The sequence below is a fragment of the Musca vetustissima genome, unplaced genomic scaffold (genome assembly GCF_032173495.1).
Source record: "Musca vetustissima isolate MV318-11 ecotype Yass unplaced genomic scaffold, APGP_CSIRO_Mvet_v1 utg1439, whole genome shotgun sequence".
Classification (NCBI taxonomy): Eukaryota; Metazoa; Arthropoda; class Insecta; order Diptera; family Muscidae; genus Musca; species Musca vetustissima.
This window is the reverse complement of record NW_026882330.1, coordinates 157,722-176,920: the sequence shown is the minus strand read 5'-3', so window position 1 is coordinate 176,920 and position 19,199 is coordinate 157,722. Positions and strand designations below refer to the sequence as shown.

The 19,199-nt window shown below is 32.4% G+C and overlaps 1 protein-coding gene across 5 annotated transcripts in view; it reads right to left on the bottom strand.

The window, feature by feature from the left end:
* Positions 1-19,199, bottom strand: part of LOC133328703 (proteoglycan 4) — a 63,620-nt gene that overhangs the window by 20,899 nt on the left and 23,522 nt on the right. For all 5 annotated transcript variants that reach the window (XM_061537247.1, XM_061537246.1, XM_061537249.1 and 2 more), the window contains 2 exons: positions 4,872-4,977; positions 4,072-4,199 (listed from right to left, as the gene is read on the bottom strand). In XM_061537247.1, coding sequence (XP_061393231.1) covers positions 4,072-4,199; positions 4,872-4,977 — 234 coding nt within the window. The remainder of the gene's footprint in view (positions 1-4,071; positions 4,200-4,871; positions 4,978-19,199) is intronic.

Below are 19,199 nucleotides of genomic sequence, written 5' to 3'. Positions count from 1 at the left end.
GCAAGTTTGTGTGGCAGCGAGGATATGGATGTATGTGTGTGTGTCACGCACACAGCTGATGTGGTGTTCTAGACGGACGTGTCTTTATGGTATGATGGGCAATAAACACACAGAGATATAGGCCTGGGGAGGCCGCTGTACAGATGCCTGACATGCTGCTTGGTAATGAGACAAACCCAAAAGCCACCGAACCATAACAAATTACGAAGGCACGTAAGCCGACCTATTCGTTTTTATTTAACTTCTCGGTCCCCCCATTAACAATAATGAAATAACAAACAAAATATACACAGAGGTACGACGACGATCGTTGGCTGGCTTGCATGCATATATTCTCTGATGGACAAAAACAATGTGGTATGGTTAACACTAAATCAATTTAGTTTAAACAAAAAAAAAAATAAAACTTTGTCTGGATTATTATATTATAATGTGTATTAAATAGAGTTATAGAAATCTTGTAAAATCACTAATGTAGAAAATGTGACCTTTCAGTGAAATATTTTATTTGAGTGCAAATAAATTAAGACCAATATTATGGATCGACGTTGTGGAGAGCAACTATAATAATTCGAATGTCCGAAATTTTAACACAATGAAGATAAAAAAACTCATTTTTTACAAAACTCAGTTTTAAAACCATAAAATGGCAGTTAGAGCAAATTCGGTGGGCTCCAAAAGAAATTCTTATATACCCTTAGTAACATGAGTTATAATAACAAGAATATATTAATTTTGATATTCGGGATCTAACTCAGCGAAATAATCATTTTGACGGGAAATTTGTAATCGATATACCTCTCTTTAAAATGTATTTTATATGTACAGTCCTGTTTGGATGTAGTGAACTAATTTTAGCAAGGACTCTTCGTCCAAGCTGTTCAATGAAATAATTCCCGAATAGACGTTTGTTTCTTTCGCTCAGAATTATTTTAAACCGCTTTTTCGTGAATTTTCGCTGTTAAGGTACTACACGCAGCCCTATATCGAAGTGTTCACTATATACACACACCATTGTATAGTGGTATTATGAAGTCCTTGCCACATTTGTAGATGGCCTCCTATCGATATAGGTCTAGGGTTATATTTTTAACATCCAGCAAAATTGAACATTTTTTTCTCAATTTCTGTGCATTTGCTGACCAATTATAGGTAAGGATTAATCTAAATCAGTATTTCCATGACCCACAATATAAATAACAGCCTATGTAATCCTGCCATTTCCCAGTAAACTCTCAAACTTTTTTATTATTATTTACTGAAAACACCTTTCACTATCTATTTTCTAAACATTTCCCTCCAATTAGCAAAAACAAAAACGAAACACCTCCCGAAGGCAACAAGTAACGCTCATTTAAAATATAAGCACACATATATAAATATACTTACATGCATAATTAAAATATCATGCACTTTACATTCATTAGAAATGTCGAAATAAAAAACACCTTCAGTTACTTGTTAGCGACATTCAAAATTCTTTTCAGAACTTCATTCAAGCAGACACTCGGAGGTGAAGTTGATACTGATAATGATGATGATGACGTAGCCGGAGATGAGGGGGACAATGATGCCAGTATATAATGTCTCATTCAAACTTTGTTTTCGTTGTTGTGTATTTGACAACTTTGCTGCAGTTGAAAAGACCTCAAGCCAAAATAACACTCTCTTCATAAATAATAAAACAACAACAACAGCAGAAACAAAAACAATGCAATGGAAAACAAAACAAACAAACAAAAAATACAACAACAACTTAATAAAGAAACCTAGACTTTCCTGTAAAATGAGATGCATTCTTTAAGAGTGAATGCTGAAAGTTCTTGAATTGCCAACAGCTAAAAAGACACAAACAAATAACAATATATATAAGAGAAACACAAAACGTGAAAAAGCAACGACAACAACAAAAATATGACAATATGAAGCAACAGAAATAAATCATAAAAGGAAAAAAGAAATATTTACAACCCAAACAAGTAAGTGTGATTTGTCCTGGTCGAAACCTAGATACCCTTCACTGGTCTAAAATACAAATGTATGTAGAAATAGTTCGATTAGGCAAAATAACAAAAGGATACATACAAGCGGTACTATGAATTAACACCTTATAGTCCACATTATCTGGACTACAAGATGTTAGTTTATTTAAGGTATGTTTTTGTTTGAATAAAAATTCCGACTACACCTTAGTATATTAAACTAAAGAGTTAAGCGATAAATTAACATTATTTAAGTATCTCAATATTTTTTTGAATATTTAACAAAATGTTACATATGACCTGACAAACATAGTACACCACTAATGCAATATTTTTAATAAATTTAAAAATAACCATTGTTAAGAATTTCTTTGGATTTTTTTCTACGAAAACAGGCACATTTGTAACCATAGTTGTTGCACCAAGCAACTAGACTGCACTATCAACTGCATTATAAATTCAAAAATATAGCAACAAATGAAATCAACAGCAAGGCATTTTAATGCTTGGAAAATACATATATATACCCAAACACACACACACACACATCTACATCTATGAAGGCATGCATACTGTCGCATATATTGTGTGTAATGAACACAGAAAAAGACGACAGGACAGACAGTCAGTTTTAAAGCCACAATGCATTAAAAATCTCATCGGTGAGTGTGGGTATGTGTGCGTGCTAGTGAGGGAATATAAGGCTTAAATGATGCTGAGGCAGGCTCTGATGAAGGATAAACGAATTCGTTGTTGAATGGCAGAAGGCTGTATGGTTGAATGACTGAATAATGTACTGCTGTTTCTTTGCTTTGAAACAAGAAAATATTTAAATTTAAATTTGTTAAGAAAACAATGCCAACATAGTGACGAAGAAAGATGACGTTGCAGATTTTGATAAGCAGTGAAGCAGATGAAAGTGGAATAAAGTAAAGAATTTTTTAAATTTGATGATATAGTTTTTATCTTTTTTATACCATCCACCATAGTATGGGGGGTATATTAATTTTGTTTAGAATCGCCTTTTGTCTGCAGGCAGGTCAATCAGTTCCTAATAGGTACCAAATCTCTCCAAAAAAATTATGAATATAGGTCCGTTTTTCGGATAGCCCCCGTATAAGCGTACCCCCATTCTTCGGTATTTCGGAGTTCATGAGCGCGTTTTTCAAGTGAATTCGCTGTAATTTGGTATTTTGGATTTCATGAGCGCGTTTTTCAATTTCAAAATGTTAGTTTGGAAATAGAATTATATCAGTTCTCAATTAGGCATAGCGAATCAGATAATGATAACTACAAATGTTCGGTAATTCCTACAAGATGTAATCAAAATTGGTTCCGCTATACATCCCCAGGGACGTGCTCATTCAATTTTTTCTGCAATACCAATTTTTATATTGAAAAAGCAGCTTCCACCCAACCTCCCGAAATAAAACCTGGGTATGTTGTTGATGGCCTCATATAACTGCGCCCTTGAAATTTCAGTATTTTTAGAATAATCCACCCAACAATGCGTCGCCAATATCGGTCAATTTTTTGGTGTTTTAGGAAAAATATCCATTAAAAATTGCTGAAATGTTTATTAAAGGAGGAGGGTATTAAAACGCTTTTTTCTCTTCTTTAATATTTTATTCGAACCTATAAATCTTTAAGATTTCAATATAAACATATATATTTTTCAACTTTTGAAAAAAAATATAACATTTGGTATGGAATGGTATCCTATGCAGGGGATCCGTTGATGCAATATAGCAATCAACGGATCCCTCGAAATCCAGTGTACGTCCCCGGTTTCGCTCAATTGTTTCGAAAATCCCAATTGTGTCTGTAATTTTGTATTCAGGGTTCTTTGTGAAAAAAAAACTTATTCGCAAAATATTTTCTATTCAGATCCATTTTTGCTCTAATTTTGAAACATATTGTAAGAAAGTCCATATTTTATCAACTACTCTATGTGGCGACCCTATGAAAATGATCTACAGTGTATGTGACATATATTTCGTGGCAATGGTTTTGAGTGAATGGACCAACAAGTACAGCTATTTAATTATCTATGCACAACAAAAAATGCAAATTTTAAAAATATACTTACTCTGGGCATACGGTTAGCGGCATTGTTACGCGCATCTGTGTATTCGGAACCTATAATGAACTCATGCGATTTGTAGGCCAATTCGGGGCATTTTTTTCTACGTGGTAGTGGTGGTTCGTTCGTTGTACCTGAAATGGAAAACGGACAATCAAATATAACACGATAAATAACCGTGGATATATACACACATAAAAAATGAGACAATATATCGGCATATTTATATTGGCATATAAAAAATACTGTGAAATCCCTCAAGAAAGGTAATTTTTTGTTGTCAAAAATAAAAACAATAGATTCTGTAAATGTTTCCATATTAAAGACTTTTATTCAATTTTATTTGATGAGTTTTCACTGTGTTTATGTGGTCATTCATATGATGAGATTCGCACATAGAAATCTTGATTAATGATGCAATTCTGAAGAGTATCGAATTTTCTAATTTTTCACTTCTAATACCAATTTTGCTCCTAACACTCTACTATGTGTGAAATAGAACATATCGAATTATGTTTATTTTTGCAACTTAATTTTGATAGAATATTTTTTTTAATTAAAAAAATCGAATAGATGGAAAAATCTGTGGAATAAGATTTGTAATAATTTCGAAATCTTGTAAACAACTTTTTATTTGATATAAAAATCATTTTTCATTCGATGTGCTCTAGTGTATCATAAGAATCACATACTTATATACTTATTCCCGGAAAAATGCTTGTAGATTGATGCAGCCAACATCATCTTCTGGCGGATTACCTAATATGATATTAATGAAAATGAACAATGGATGATCTTGAACTTACCCACAAATTGACTTGGATTTGGCGCTGGTGCTCGCCGTACCACTTCTGGCCTTGAATTACCAGTGAACTCATGCCAACGATAAGTGCTCCTATACTCCGAGTGGAGCTGTTGTGTCCGGTCATATGAAAAGAGAATAAGAAGAAGAAAAGCAATGAAATATAAATCTATTTTTATTTTTATTGTTGTTTTTCGCAAGAAGATGAAGAAGAAAAAAACATCCTTCATGGACACCAAGCAACCAACAAGCAGCCATTAACATTATTCTCACAACAACATCAAGGTGTGGAAAAGAAAGAAGAAAATCGTTTTTCTTCGTGTTTTTGCCTTGGTGGTCTGCTGGGGTGTTGATGTATGAAAGGACGTTTTTTCGTCTTTGTGTGTATTCAAAAAGTCTTTTAGTCTCAGTCCTGTCTTCAGAGTAATTTAAGCAGAAAAAAACTAAGGGTCGAAAAGTTAAGGTTTTTCCTTCTTTTGTATTTGACTTAGAGTCCAAATAATCGTTGGTCAAAAACAGAAAAACTAAAGGCCATTCATTATAAGTTTGAGAGTTGGTTTTACACATTCCTTATTCGTTAGTTTTTTTAAGACGATGCAAAGAACTATCAATTCCAAGCAACTCGACACCATGGCGTCATTAAGGGATAAGTTTGGTGAAAAAAAGAACTTTCAATTGCAAAATAATTGCACAAAGGAAAAAAATCGGTTTGCTAGGAAAAAATAATCCAATAACGTTAACGAGAAGATATAACAATGTCAAATGCTGGATTTATTATATTCAGGCGATCAAAAAAAAAAACATAGTTTTGATGTCATTTGTATATATCTAATATAGTAGTCCCATTCTAATGGATCTCATTGGTCACATTAGACCTTATTTGACGCAGTCTTTTCAATGAAGGTATACCAATTATGATACAATAGACCAGATCTGGAACGTGTAATATTGTGCGTTATATTTGAGTCGACATTAAACCAACCTTATCTCTTATCATTACTTTCGTATGCATTGCAAAAAATTCATGTCAGATACTGTTTTTTTTTATAATAAAAAATGCCTCTACCAAAATTTGTTAACCTTGAACTTCATATTTAACAATAAAAAATTCCCGGTTATGCACACAAATATTATTTAATAACGTTAATTCATGAAAATTGCTTTCCTTCCACGCATAATGCCACACACACACGCACATAAACAATCATTAAGCAGATTACAATTTTAATGGCAAGTGGCAACTACGCAATAACGATAGGACGTTTTGCTATAACAATGGGAGGCCAAAAGAAAATGAAATATTTTGATATGGCTTACTAACAAGGCAAGCAACCCAACACCGGCAGTCAGACAACCTGTAAGGTATTGAGTGAATGAATTGCCAGTGAAAAAAAAACGAAGAAGCCAAAAAAAATTGGATAAATAATTAACAGCAATTACATAAAATTACGCAGAAATAACTCAAGGAAATATTAATGATAATACTTCAATTTTAGGTTCCAACAATTATAAGCAATTGTTTTTTTCGGAACCAGTGACGATTCATAGACATTGTGCACAACTCACTAAAGGGAAATAAATTTGCCAAATTAATTCTATTAGTATTGTCTAAGCCCATATAGTATTTTATTATGTTCAAGAATATATTAGACTGGGGAAAAATAAATCCATTATTTTTATATGAACTATATGCCTTTATTTAACATGCTTCGGAATATCCAATTTGGGCCAAATATGCACCGTTTTGTTGTATGATTTGTTGCCATCAGAGATGGTCCGTCAGAAACAGTGACGTAAATGACATACATTTCCGACGTATAATACATACGTCGGAAACCCCCCCAAAACAATTAGGTTTTTGACAAGATAGCTACTTCCATTAATCAATTCGAAAATTACGCACATATCAAATCCATATAAAATGTCAACATTTTCTTCTCTAAAAAGTTCAGAATTTTTTATAAGCATTAGTAAGGAATAGTCAGATGTACGTAAAAATAATATATATTCTTGAAAATAACTGTATATGGTTATAATATTGAAATAAATGACGTTTACTACATTTATTGCATTTTATACAGGTATATGACGTTTTCGACGTTTACAACTTTTTGACAGTCGTCAAACAGACCATCCCTGGTTGCCATTTTAAAGACATTTCCCGACGAGGCGTTCATTTTTAACACAAAAAAATCCTGAATGGAATCTACGAAACCAAAATTGCACATAATTGGCTGTTACAGTATCGGCACCATAAACACCATTCACAATTTTAGCCGCTTGGCTTACATTTTCGCCTTTGTCAACGAAAAACTGTAAAATGCAGCGAATTTCATAAATACTTCGATATGCCACACTTCCAACGCGTATAAATCTGAAATTGTTTGATCGATACTTTACCAGAAATCTATCAGTACAGCCATCTGCCGAAAAAATAATGGATTTTTTCCCCCAAACTAATATATCATTATTGATATTAACTTTTTTAGCAAGTAAAACAGCTGACAATTAGACAATACTCTCATATCCAGTAGACTTAGAACAGTGAAATGTAAAACGAAAAATAAACTCAATCTATGCATTGTTTATCAGTTCACTTTTATTCACGAAATCTCTGAGATTTTGTGAAAATAATGTTCGCTTCCTGGGAGCTACCACTACCAGGAAGCAGGAATGGTAACGAACGGTGGACATGTGCTGAGTAGGTGTTCTAACACAATAGTTTTTTATAGAAAGGTTCGTTAGACAAATTTTAAAATATCATGTGTATCATCCCTGCAAATTTTAATGGATACAGTTTTCATAGCAAATGATAAAAAATTGTATTGCAAATATTTTTTTCTTTTGCTGTAAATTCCCCCATCGCCACGTAAAAGTTGCGTGACTTACTACGTTGTTTTTGTTTTATTTCAATATTTTAACCACGTTAACTAACAAACGCTGTGTTAATAATAAACGCAATTAAGTTTAGCAGTGCTTCACCTACTCTACTCCACTTAAATAATTCATTACATAAATAACGATACACCCAGGCGTTTTGGGAGCTACTCGCGACACACAACACCTAAACACACACACACACTCACATAACAAATCAATTCGATTACAGTGAAATCAAAGAAATTATTAAGAGGTCTTTGATTACGTTTTGACTTTTTTACTGAAAGGGGAATAATTTCATAATTTCCCCTTATTGATTGGAGTGATAAATCACTTGCATAAGTCGGTGTTGGCTTTTGAGGTCCTTCTTGTCATCAATTATCGTTGATTTTAAGTGAAAAAAGGCCTAACATGTCAACCCTTTCGAGAAAAAAATTCTTCTCTTGTCTACTTCTATTCGTTTTGGATTTGTTTTTTTTTCTATTCCACAATACTCATAGGAAGACAGCTGAGCCAATGAAAAACTGAAGAGAGCATGAAAAAAAATCACACAATATGTGGAAAAGGAAAACAAAAATAACTAGGAGAAAAGACGTTTGACATGCCTCAAGTTATTTGGCAAACTATCAAAGGGCCAGAAACGTAGCTTCACACATACACATAACCTCACACATCCTCTCTGAACGAATACAACCACTATGAACTGAATGAATAAATGTCTGCTCAATTGTCTGTTTGTCTGCCTGTCTGTTTTTTGTCTATAGATTGTTTTGTGTGTCATTTCTGGTTTGTCACACAATAAAATGCTATTTTAAATCCAATCCTATATCCTTTTATTTATTTTTCTAATACTCTATGTGAACAGACACTTCCATGCTCTCAGCAAAGAATAGCAAAACCAGAGTAAAACAATGGTTGAGCGAAAACAACTATGAACCTCTTTAAAATAGTGGAATATCCTTTATTGTTTTTCTTTTAGAAATGTCGCAAAGAAAAAAGACTTTAAAGGAAATACCGAATAATAATCAGAAAAGAGGATATTTTCTTTTTTAACCCCATATTTTCGAAAGTATTGCAAAAATGGGGAAAGAATTTGCCAATAAATAATTTGCAATGAGGGTCGTAAGAATCTTATGTATATACATTGTTTATACTGAAAAGTGATTCAATGGATTTGTACATACTGACAATATGATGTGAGAGATATTGAAGAGTTGATTATCTACTTGAAATTTCCCCTTTTCTGAACATTGATAAATAACTGTAGTTTATGTGATTTGAGCAGAAATATCAGAAAATGTTTATGAGAGTTTTTTTACCCTACACAACTATGTTGACAGGGTATTATAGCTTTGTGTGGCCGCATGAGTTTGTATCGCCGCGAAATATTGGTCCTAAATGCATCTTTTAGTATGCCGATCCTCATATCTCGACTACCTGAGGCGATCTATGCATGTGTGTCCATTATAATTTGTAAACGACTTTTTTATTAATTTTCTTAAAAATAAAACCAAATATAGAAAAGTTAAAACATTATGGATTTTATTACAGTAAATAATCTTTATGTTGTTGAGCAATATATTCATGAATATTTATTTGAATGCAAAATCTGAAATCTCGCCACTATGTTTCATATTATTTAAATATTCTCTTGAGTCCTTCATGAAAGTGATAGCTCTAGTCATATCTATGGAATGCTGAGTCATATTCAAATCACCATTCAAATTTAGTTGCAGCCATAGAATTGTTTAATATTCCAAGAGTTATGATTGTTGATGATTGCCTTTTATTGAAATATAAAAGAGTGAGAGAACACGCATACATATGTATGTATGGTTTCTATAACACACTTCTCCCGAGACCATTCAACAAAGTGGTCATGAAGGACACTATGTATTAATTACGATATATTGTGTATGAGTGTGTGTGTGTGTGTTTGAGCGATTACACTGTAATGCACATGAATGGCAAAAGTGAGAGAAAAACCTTGAGCGGATATGAAGAAAATTAAAATGGATATGAAAATGAAAACAAATAACCGGAATAAAATCGATTTGTAATGATTTGCTTTTGAATTAGTTTTTCGATTGCTGATGAAATTGTAATATTGGTAATTAATTAATTTTTTCTATATTAAGGAGTAGGGATATAATTTGCTGACATTTACACATTTATCTACAAACATATACATTATAATATGTAAGTATTTTTTTATTTTGTTGTATCAGAAACGCAACAACGCAATTAAATATTACATTCCAACCGTTCCAATTTTCCTTAACATTACCTCATTTGTTTGCTTGCAGGTCAACTAAACAAGAAAGTCTACATGCGCCTGATATCTTAATATACTTTTATTGCCATATTATAGCAACAAATATGATTTGTAATTGTGTTTTAAATTCACTTGGGACATGCAATTTCTTGGAAATTTAAAATGACACTGAAATGTAATGTCCAGTTTAATTCCAAAACTGAAAATCTGACAATAGCAAAATATAGAGAAGAACTTTAAAAAAGTAAAAGAAATGTGAAGAAATTTTTTTTTTCAAGTGATGAACCGCTAAGAAACATGAGATTTGGATTTGTCATACGGCAAAAATATCGAAATCGAAATATTGGTTTTTGACCCCATGTTTCTTTAAACCAAATCCGTTTTAGGCAAATCGTCTGGAGTTACCGATTCGATCCACTCCTTCCTTATCCAAATATCGACCCATTCCCACAAAAAGGTAAACAGTTTGCTAAAAATTAATTTTATAATATTGGATGGGGAAAATGAAATTCGCTATTTTTTCGGCAAATGGCTGTATTGATAGATTTCTCGTAAAGTATGGATCAACAAATTTCAGATTTTTGCTCGTTGGAAGGGTTACATTTCTCAGTAAAACAATTATTTTGCTATTTTTTGTTTGGTGCATTCAGTTGTGAGTTACAGGGTGTTAAAAATGGAAATGAACTATAAGAAAATTCGTACATTTTACAGTTATAATTTGACAAAGGCGAAAATGCAAGCCAAACGGCAAAAATTGTGAACGGTTTTCATGGTATGGTTTTATGTAAAAGCCAATTATGTGCAATTTTGGTTTCGTAGATTCCGATCTGGAATTTTTGATGTTAAAGTGCACCACGCACAGGTAGGCCGGTCGTCGAAAATGTCGATAAATCGAAGAAATAATCCAAATTGACCGGCATGTTAGCAGTCGTAACATCACCCAGGAGCTAAAAATCGACCATATAACTGTTTTAAACCATTTACGATTGACCAGATATGCCCAGAATTGGCCAACAGGAGAGGTGTCGTGCTCCACCAGGACAACGCTAGGACACACACATCTACAGTGACTCGCCATAAACATCGAGAGTTTGGTTGGGAAGTTGTAATGATTCGCCATACAGTCCGGACTTGGTACCAAGCGATTATCATCTTTTTCGTGCATTGCAACATTTTTTTAAAGATGAAAAATTGGTATCTAATGAGGATTGTGAAAATCGACTACTAGAGTTTTTTACAAATAGGTTTTACAAATACAACAAAACGGGGCATATTTAGCCCAAATCGGACATTGCTTACATTAAATAAAGTTCTATAGTTCATTGCTCACATTAAATAAAGTTCTATAGTTCATATAAATAAAAATGGATTTTTTTCCCGAATACGAATTAAATCAAATATTGCATAATCTAATATTTTATCAAACCTTTATAATTTTGAGTCTTACAGGCAAACTCCTAAAGTCAAAGATTTTGAACATTTGTAAATCACATATGAAGTGAACGGAATATCCAAATTTCATCGCAACTTTGTACATCTTAATATGTTTTCCCAACCTAGATCCTGTCCGAAGACGGTAGCTTGGAAACGGCAATATGAACTTCCACGAACCAAAAACCAGTGAGTTGAGTAGTATAGTCGAACGGGGCCGACAGCACAACTTCTACTGAGCTCTAAGTTCCAGCGGATCTATATTCATATACGCGATATTTGCACTCTCTTGGCTGATTAGAGGTCAACGCGACATATTTTCCTAATAATGGTTTCCGAATTAAAAATTTACTCCATACGAATTATTATTTTTTCTTTTAAACAAAAAAAATTTGGTTCATTTGACCGTTCATCATCAAAACATTCATTCGAATTGCTCAAATGGCCGTCCCTATGGACAATTTGTGATTTTCGACTGATAAATGTGACGTCTAAAGCGACTAGAAAACCAGACAAAAATATCCTCGAAACATCATATAATCCTCATTGAAAATTATATGAGTCGTCTTGACAATAACCGGAACCTCAAGCAAATTTTCCTAGCGCTACATTTCCGGGCTCTAGTGAGGTAATGGTAATACTAAATAATAGAGTACATAGACCACCTTAAATATTTACGTATAACTCCCTTATCCGAGTACATAAAGCCATATAATTTGTATCCATTTAAAGGTCAATCACTCCTCAAAACCGCTAAATATTCTGTGGCCCGATCCCTTCTCAGCTCAAAATTTCGTGATGTTCGTGGCCGCAAGAACGACCAGAAACGATACCAAAAACGACAGAGGTTTTCTTCGGCCAGAATTTCACACATGTCTATATCAACTCAACTAGTCAAGATATGACGATCTAATCTATTTTGTCTAAGATCAATATTACGGAATAAATTGGACGATTCTTCTTTTAACATTCTATATTGTCAATAAAAGGCTTAAAATGATTATATATAGAGAATAGATGAGCCCATTGTTGTTTTGAGGCCTTATAGAAAGTATACAAATATAAACTAAAATACTAAATTCCAAATGAACCTTAATTTTTGAATCTTAATTTTCACATCAAATAAATCATTTTAGCAATACAAATCATCGTACATACATGTATTTTTATTGCTCTGTATTTATTTGTTTATTCGATTTTTATTTTCTTCTCAATGATTTGATATCCCACTATGCCATAATAAAAACTAAAACTACTGCAAAGAAAATCAATATAAATACTATAAATGTCATTATTTGCAGCAGCAATTGCCATACCAGCCAATCGCAACGGGGGGAGCAAGAGGATGTGTGTGGTGGTGGTATTGGCACCATAATCGTTAGAGCTGTTCATTTGAGTTCTTCGCACTGCCTTGTACTGTTGAGCAATTGTCCTTTGTTTGTAGTTATGATTTACAGGTACACTAAACGATGAGGTCATCAGAAATACGAAAACTAAAAACAAATGAAAAAAATATTTATAACGCAAACACAATCAAAGAAAAACAATAGTCTACAAATTCGGAAATGGAAAGGAAGGACAATTATAGTACCCCACGAAGTTGGAAAAATATTGTTAACTGAAATACATTCGAGGAAAAGAATTTTGATTTTTAAAAATTCGCTTATTGTCCCTGCTCTGTGTAAAAATAAAAAAATAAAAGTAAACACCTCCTTATCATTGTTTGATTTTGTAACGCTTTAAATCCTGTTGACCAGTGTAATATGCCTGCTATGCGTAGGAGTATTCACCCAAAAAACTATTTGCATATATGATGTACATGTGCCTTTACTGGGCCAACGGAATTTCGCCATTATTCGATAACATGCCCACATGGTCACAAATATTGACAACAGCTACAATGGAGCCTTCATCCTTAGTGAGTTTGGTTAGCTTTATCCTTTGTTGTTGTTGTTTTTATTGCCAGCATTTAGTTGGAAGCTATTGTTCTACTTCGATATATGGAAATCAATAAATATTTATAAGGATTTTGGGAATTTCACTGAAAGCGCTGCAAAGTTAAATAATATCCTTTGTATAGGGTGGTGTGGGAAAATTAGAAGAAAAAGAACCAAAATAGCATTTTGGTAAAAAGCCAAACAAAAAATTGTGGTGCCCTGATGTTTTTAGCGCCACCATTCATTTAGCGTTTTATTTTCCTTTCATCCTCTCTGTTGACATTGAGTCCATTACCATTTCACAATTTAAAGGACATCAATTTCGGAACAATCTAAAGTTTACAGCCTTCAGATATATGTGATGCCGTTGCTGTGATGCCTTCAAGAGGAGGTCATCTTGTATTTATGGTTGTGTGTCGTTTTAAGTTTGTAATCCTTTGATTGTTGATAGAATTGTTGGGGCCATGCATACACTTGGCAACAGCATATGTTTCATCGGCAGCTGGGTATGTTTCTGTGGAAGTGTGTGTATGTTTGCGTGCAAGTGGATTGACAATCATGTATGTAATTATAGTTGGATTATCAGAATTAAGAATAAATAATTCTTTGATAACATATCTTACTGTCAACTTCATATGATTGAGTGGCCACTTAGTGTATGTGCTCATGTGTGTCTTCAAAAGAAATCCGGATGTAAGTGAAATTACACAATAATGATTGATAGAAGTTGTATAAGTTATTTCGTCATATTTCGTATTTCAGGCATCTGCTCTACTCATGGACAACAATTCAATTTTGTTGACATCATAATAAGTTTCAAAATTTGTTACGAAACTGATTCTCGGAATTATTATTTTTTGGCAACGTTCTCTATATGAAATATTATTACAAATACAAACATCGATGCGGGTTTATGTTTCGTCATAGGCACAATATAAGAGCAGTTCCCGATTTGCACATTTTGAAACTCGTAGTCCGACTTATTTTAAAGTTTCCTACAAAAATGCCTGTTCCAGGCAAGTTAAAATCCTACCCTACAAAAATACTACGGAACTCTAACTTTAAGCAAATGTTTATTCCGAGCCTGGGAAATATTTCGTGATATTTGCACCCTCTTGCCCGATTAGAGGTCAACAGCACCTTTTCCTTACACTGACATATTTTCCGAATATTACTAATATTCAATACAGTCCTTCTAGGTACTTGTCCAGATTCCCTTTCATTGTGACTTGTGTTGCAACATTTTATGAAGATTGATGCTTAACTGTGGACAGACGGACGGACACACATGTCTGTATCGGCTCAGCTAGTCGAGGTATGATGATCGGTATACTTAAAGGTGGGCGTTACAAACTCTTGGGACTGCACAAAGCTATAATACCCAGGCAACATAGTGTGTAGTGTATAAACATATTTGGAGAAAATTTTTAATACAGTTCCACATATTAACATAGTCCTCATTTGAATGTCCCGTCCCATTTTTGTTATTCTGAGGAGTTAAAAAGGCATTTTGGACTCAAGGGGACAGTAGTTTGGCATTTACATTTGTATTGTTTGGCAAATAATGCAAAAAGTAACCTTATTATTCGTTCAATTACAAAATCCAATTGTGTGGATTGTGTAAACACTGTTATATTTGCGATAAATTTCGATTTGCATCTAAGTGTCTTTGACCATAATTTATATTAATATTTGTTATAAACATTCTTTATATATTGGAGTTACTTCGAATCGTTCCTGTCGTAGACAAAGGTTCGCAAATATAAACAATTTTAATGAAAGCAAATACCGATGACAGTATCATTAACACTTACTTATACATACATACAAACATACATATATGTGGTATATTAACCTCAAAAACCACAAATTGAAGTGACAAGAATGTAATTCATATTCTATTTATAAAACCCGTATTTCAAGCAAAAGACACTACAAATATATGTACATATGTGTGACCACAATTATATTGATATTCATTTATAGGCAAAACATGTATTTATATATCGAAATGTCCATATTCTTACGACATTTTCTTATTTTGCAATTATAATTTTACTATCCTGTCAGCAATGATATTTTGCATATTATTATCACACAACCAGCATTTATTCCGTTCGGTTACAGTTTTCCTTAAGGTTATTGCTCCTTAAGGAATGGCCACATAAACTCGAGAAAACAAATGGTGTTCTCATTTACAAAACTTGTTTTGCAAAATATGTACATACAAACAAATCCCATTAATAGCAGACAACAAGAAAAGTTTTGTTGTTCTTGTGTTTTTTTTTTTTTTCTTTTTCAATACAATCGCTAATGCTTTGCATACTTTAATGGAATCGCCTAGACAGCATATGCTAGACTGACTTAAACATATATTATTTAAACGAATAAATAGTTCCTAGTAATCCACTGTGGCGTATGATTGATGAGTCCATGCAGCATTTAAATTAATTATACAACATGTCGTCCAAAACAGGAAATATTTTGAAAACAAAAAGTAAACGATTTTAATTAATTCTGATGAAATACAAACAAAAAATTAAATGGGGTTAGAAAACAGCATGACATGTTTTGATAAACTACTCTCACTAATTTAAAAAATGTAGAAGGAAAAGAATACATTTGAACCGATATTATTGTTTGATTGAGATTCCAGGAGAATAAATATATAGACAATACGTTGTTCCAAATAAGAACAATAAACAATTTTATGAAATAGCAGGAACTATGAGGATATCAACTGAACGTGTACACCTTATCTTAAAAATGTTTTGTGTGCGAGCAACTTTTTATACAAAGACAACTACGAGTTGCTGATCCGTTATCGTCCGAAATGAGGCATATTTCGAAGCATAGGATTGTATATATAGGATTTCCAGATCGACTTCGCTAGTCGAGATATGATGATCGAGGTATTACAAACTCTTGTGGCTGCACAAAGCTATGATACCTTGACAAAATATATAAAAATGAAAAAGTCGCCTGACAAATATACTCACAGAATCGGCGCAAAGGTAGAACCTCTTATAATATCATAAAGAAATATACAAAAATTGTTCCTTTAAAAAATATTTTTAAAAAATCCATGTCAACATCTCGATGGTTTCACCAAAAACATGTGAAACTATTAACAGCCTATTATCCAATAAGTCATTTAAAAAGGATTCTTCATAATATATAATATGTATATATTAAGCCACAAATAAATCTAATTCCATGCTATAAATTTCTCAGTCTTTGACAAGCACTTGCTATGGAAAAATTTTATATTTCCACTTAAAATAAATTGTGCTCGTAAAAAATTATTTTTCGCTGACATAACAATTTTATGTCATTATAATGATGACAGGAATTTATCTCAGAATTTATACGCATTTAAAGCGATTGACATCAAAATCATAAAAATAATATTATATACATACAAATGTATGTGTGTGTGCTATGCAAACTTACAATACAATATATTTATGATTATTATTGACAACATAGACAAGATAAATCCAAATATTTAATAAACATAAATAACGAATGTAAATGTCTTTATTATATTTATCTATCTCTTGTTATGCAGTTGAATTGTTAACCTAGCGTTTTTCTCTTCTCACTGCATGAGATTATGTGATTTTTCACATACATATATATACGTAAATGCATATATGTTTTTGTGTATATAAACCATTTTGATATTTTATTTTTATTTTTAATGCATTTCCTTTTATACTATTTCCTGAGAGAAGAAAAAACCCAGAACGACAATACAATAGCAGTAAAACATTCACCCGGATTATTGTCGAGCAAAAAGCGAAAAAAACCCATACGAAGCATTAACCTTTGCAATAAAGTTCAAGTGTCTGTTTATGTCAATGGAAGTCTGCCTGCCTATTGGAGTCTTTTTATCTCAAATCCAAATGCATTTTAGTCATTTCATTGGATTCAAATACAATAATGGGAGGGAAGAGACAAGATCAATAGAAATATTTAGTAGAAAAAGAAGAAACACTGAATAGGAAAATACGACTTCGTAACTCAATGCTAAAATACTATTTTTTCTGTCAATGCCTGCAATTTTCAAATCATTTATATAACGATTAGAAAACAATATCCGAAAAGTTATTATTACTAATTCTTGCCAAACATCTCTCTGTCGTCTCACACAAAAGTATTCAAAACTTGTATGCAAAATTATTTGCATAATGAAATAGAATAACTCAACGAAAATGGCAGTGAAGAGAGCTTTGCAACAAAAATGAATTGAATGAATTAAAAATTCTTTTATAATCTGTTTCTCTTTTCTTTGAAAGCGTTCTAGCAGAAAATCAGATTAATTTGAATATCTTTTGTGTCAAAGAAAAAAGGAAATGACTCAGTCAATGCAACACCCTGTTGGTCGGCCGGTAATCCTTTTTTCTTCAATGGTTTCCATAAAAAACGAAAACGAAAAAAATATTTCATAAATTTTCAGCATAATTTACTAGTATTTTACTGTAGGTCTTTTCAGGTCGTGTTTCCGTTTCCTCAACTACTTTTTGGCTTTGTGTACATATTGACACCTTAAGTGTATGGGCGTGTGGATGTGTGTGTGTGTGTTTTAGTGGCAGAACATGTAAACATTATTTACTTTTTTTATGGTTTCCTTAAACGTTGACAAACAAACATGTCAGCGCTTCAATAAAGTTAAATAAAAGCCAGAGCTGGGCCATACAGTGTGATTGTAGAGGAACTATCTAAACAACCTGAAGGCACTTTTTGAGATTTTAATAGGACTCTCAGGCCAATAGGCGTGGACTTTGGAAGAATATTTTTGAATAGATCATCAGACTAATAGGCAAGGATTTTGGAAGAATACTTTTAGTTTTTATAATTTTCAATAGATTAGGAATTTGGCAATATTTTTGGTTAGACTCTGAGACCAATATGAATGACGAAAGAGTGTTCTTTTTTTAACCCTACGGCCAATAACCGGGTACATTTGTACCTTTTTTTGAATAAAATTGCTGTAAAATTTTTAATAATGGAGATATTTGGATCAAATTTTGTGGAATCATTCTTGAGGTATTTTCACACGAAAGGGAGTTGATGAACACCTAAATAAGATCCCAATAAAAAATAACTAAAAAAGCTTAACCCATTCGAAAGCTATGACGAATTTACTATGATTGTTTTAGATAGATTATCATTTAAGCATGGATTTAAATATATACTATTTTAATGTATATATAATTTTGAGTTCCTACATCTAGACCGTATAGACTAATTTAAAACAAAAAACCTCACGATAGTCCAATTTTTTAATGAGTTACAGGGCTATATTTGGATGGGTACAAATGTACCACGGTTATTGATCTACGTATACTTTTTTGGTTATTGACCGTAGGGTTAAACATATCTTTTCGAATAACATTTACATCTATAAATATGGTATTATTTGGTATTATTTGGTATTATTTGGATTTTAATTATCTTCAGAGATGGTCCGTCAGAACTAGATGACATACATTTCCGACGTATAATACATACGTCAGAAACGTCGGAAACCCACCCAAAACCATTAGGTTTTCGACAAAATAGCTATTTCCATTAATCAATTTGGAAATTACGTATTCTTTACTCAAATCCACATCGAATTTCAAAATTTTCTTCTCCAAAAAGTTCGGAATTTTTTATCAGTTCTAGTAAGGAATAGTCAGATATATGTAAAAATAATATATATTCTTCAAAATAACAGTATATGGTAATAATATTGAAATAAATGACGTTTACTACATTTATTGCATTTTATACAGGTATATGACGTTTTCGACGTTTACAC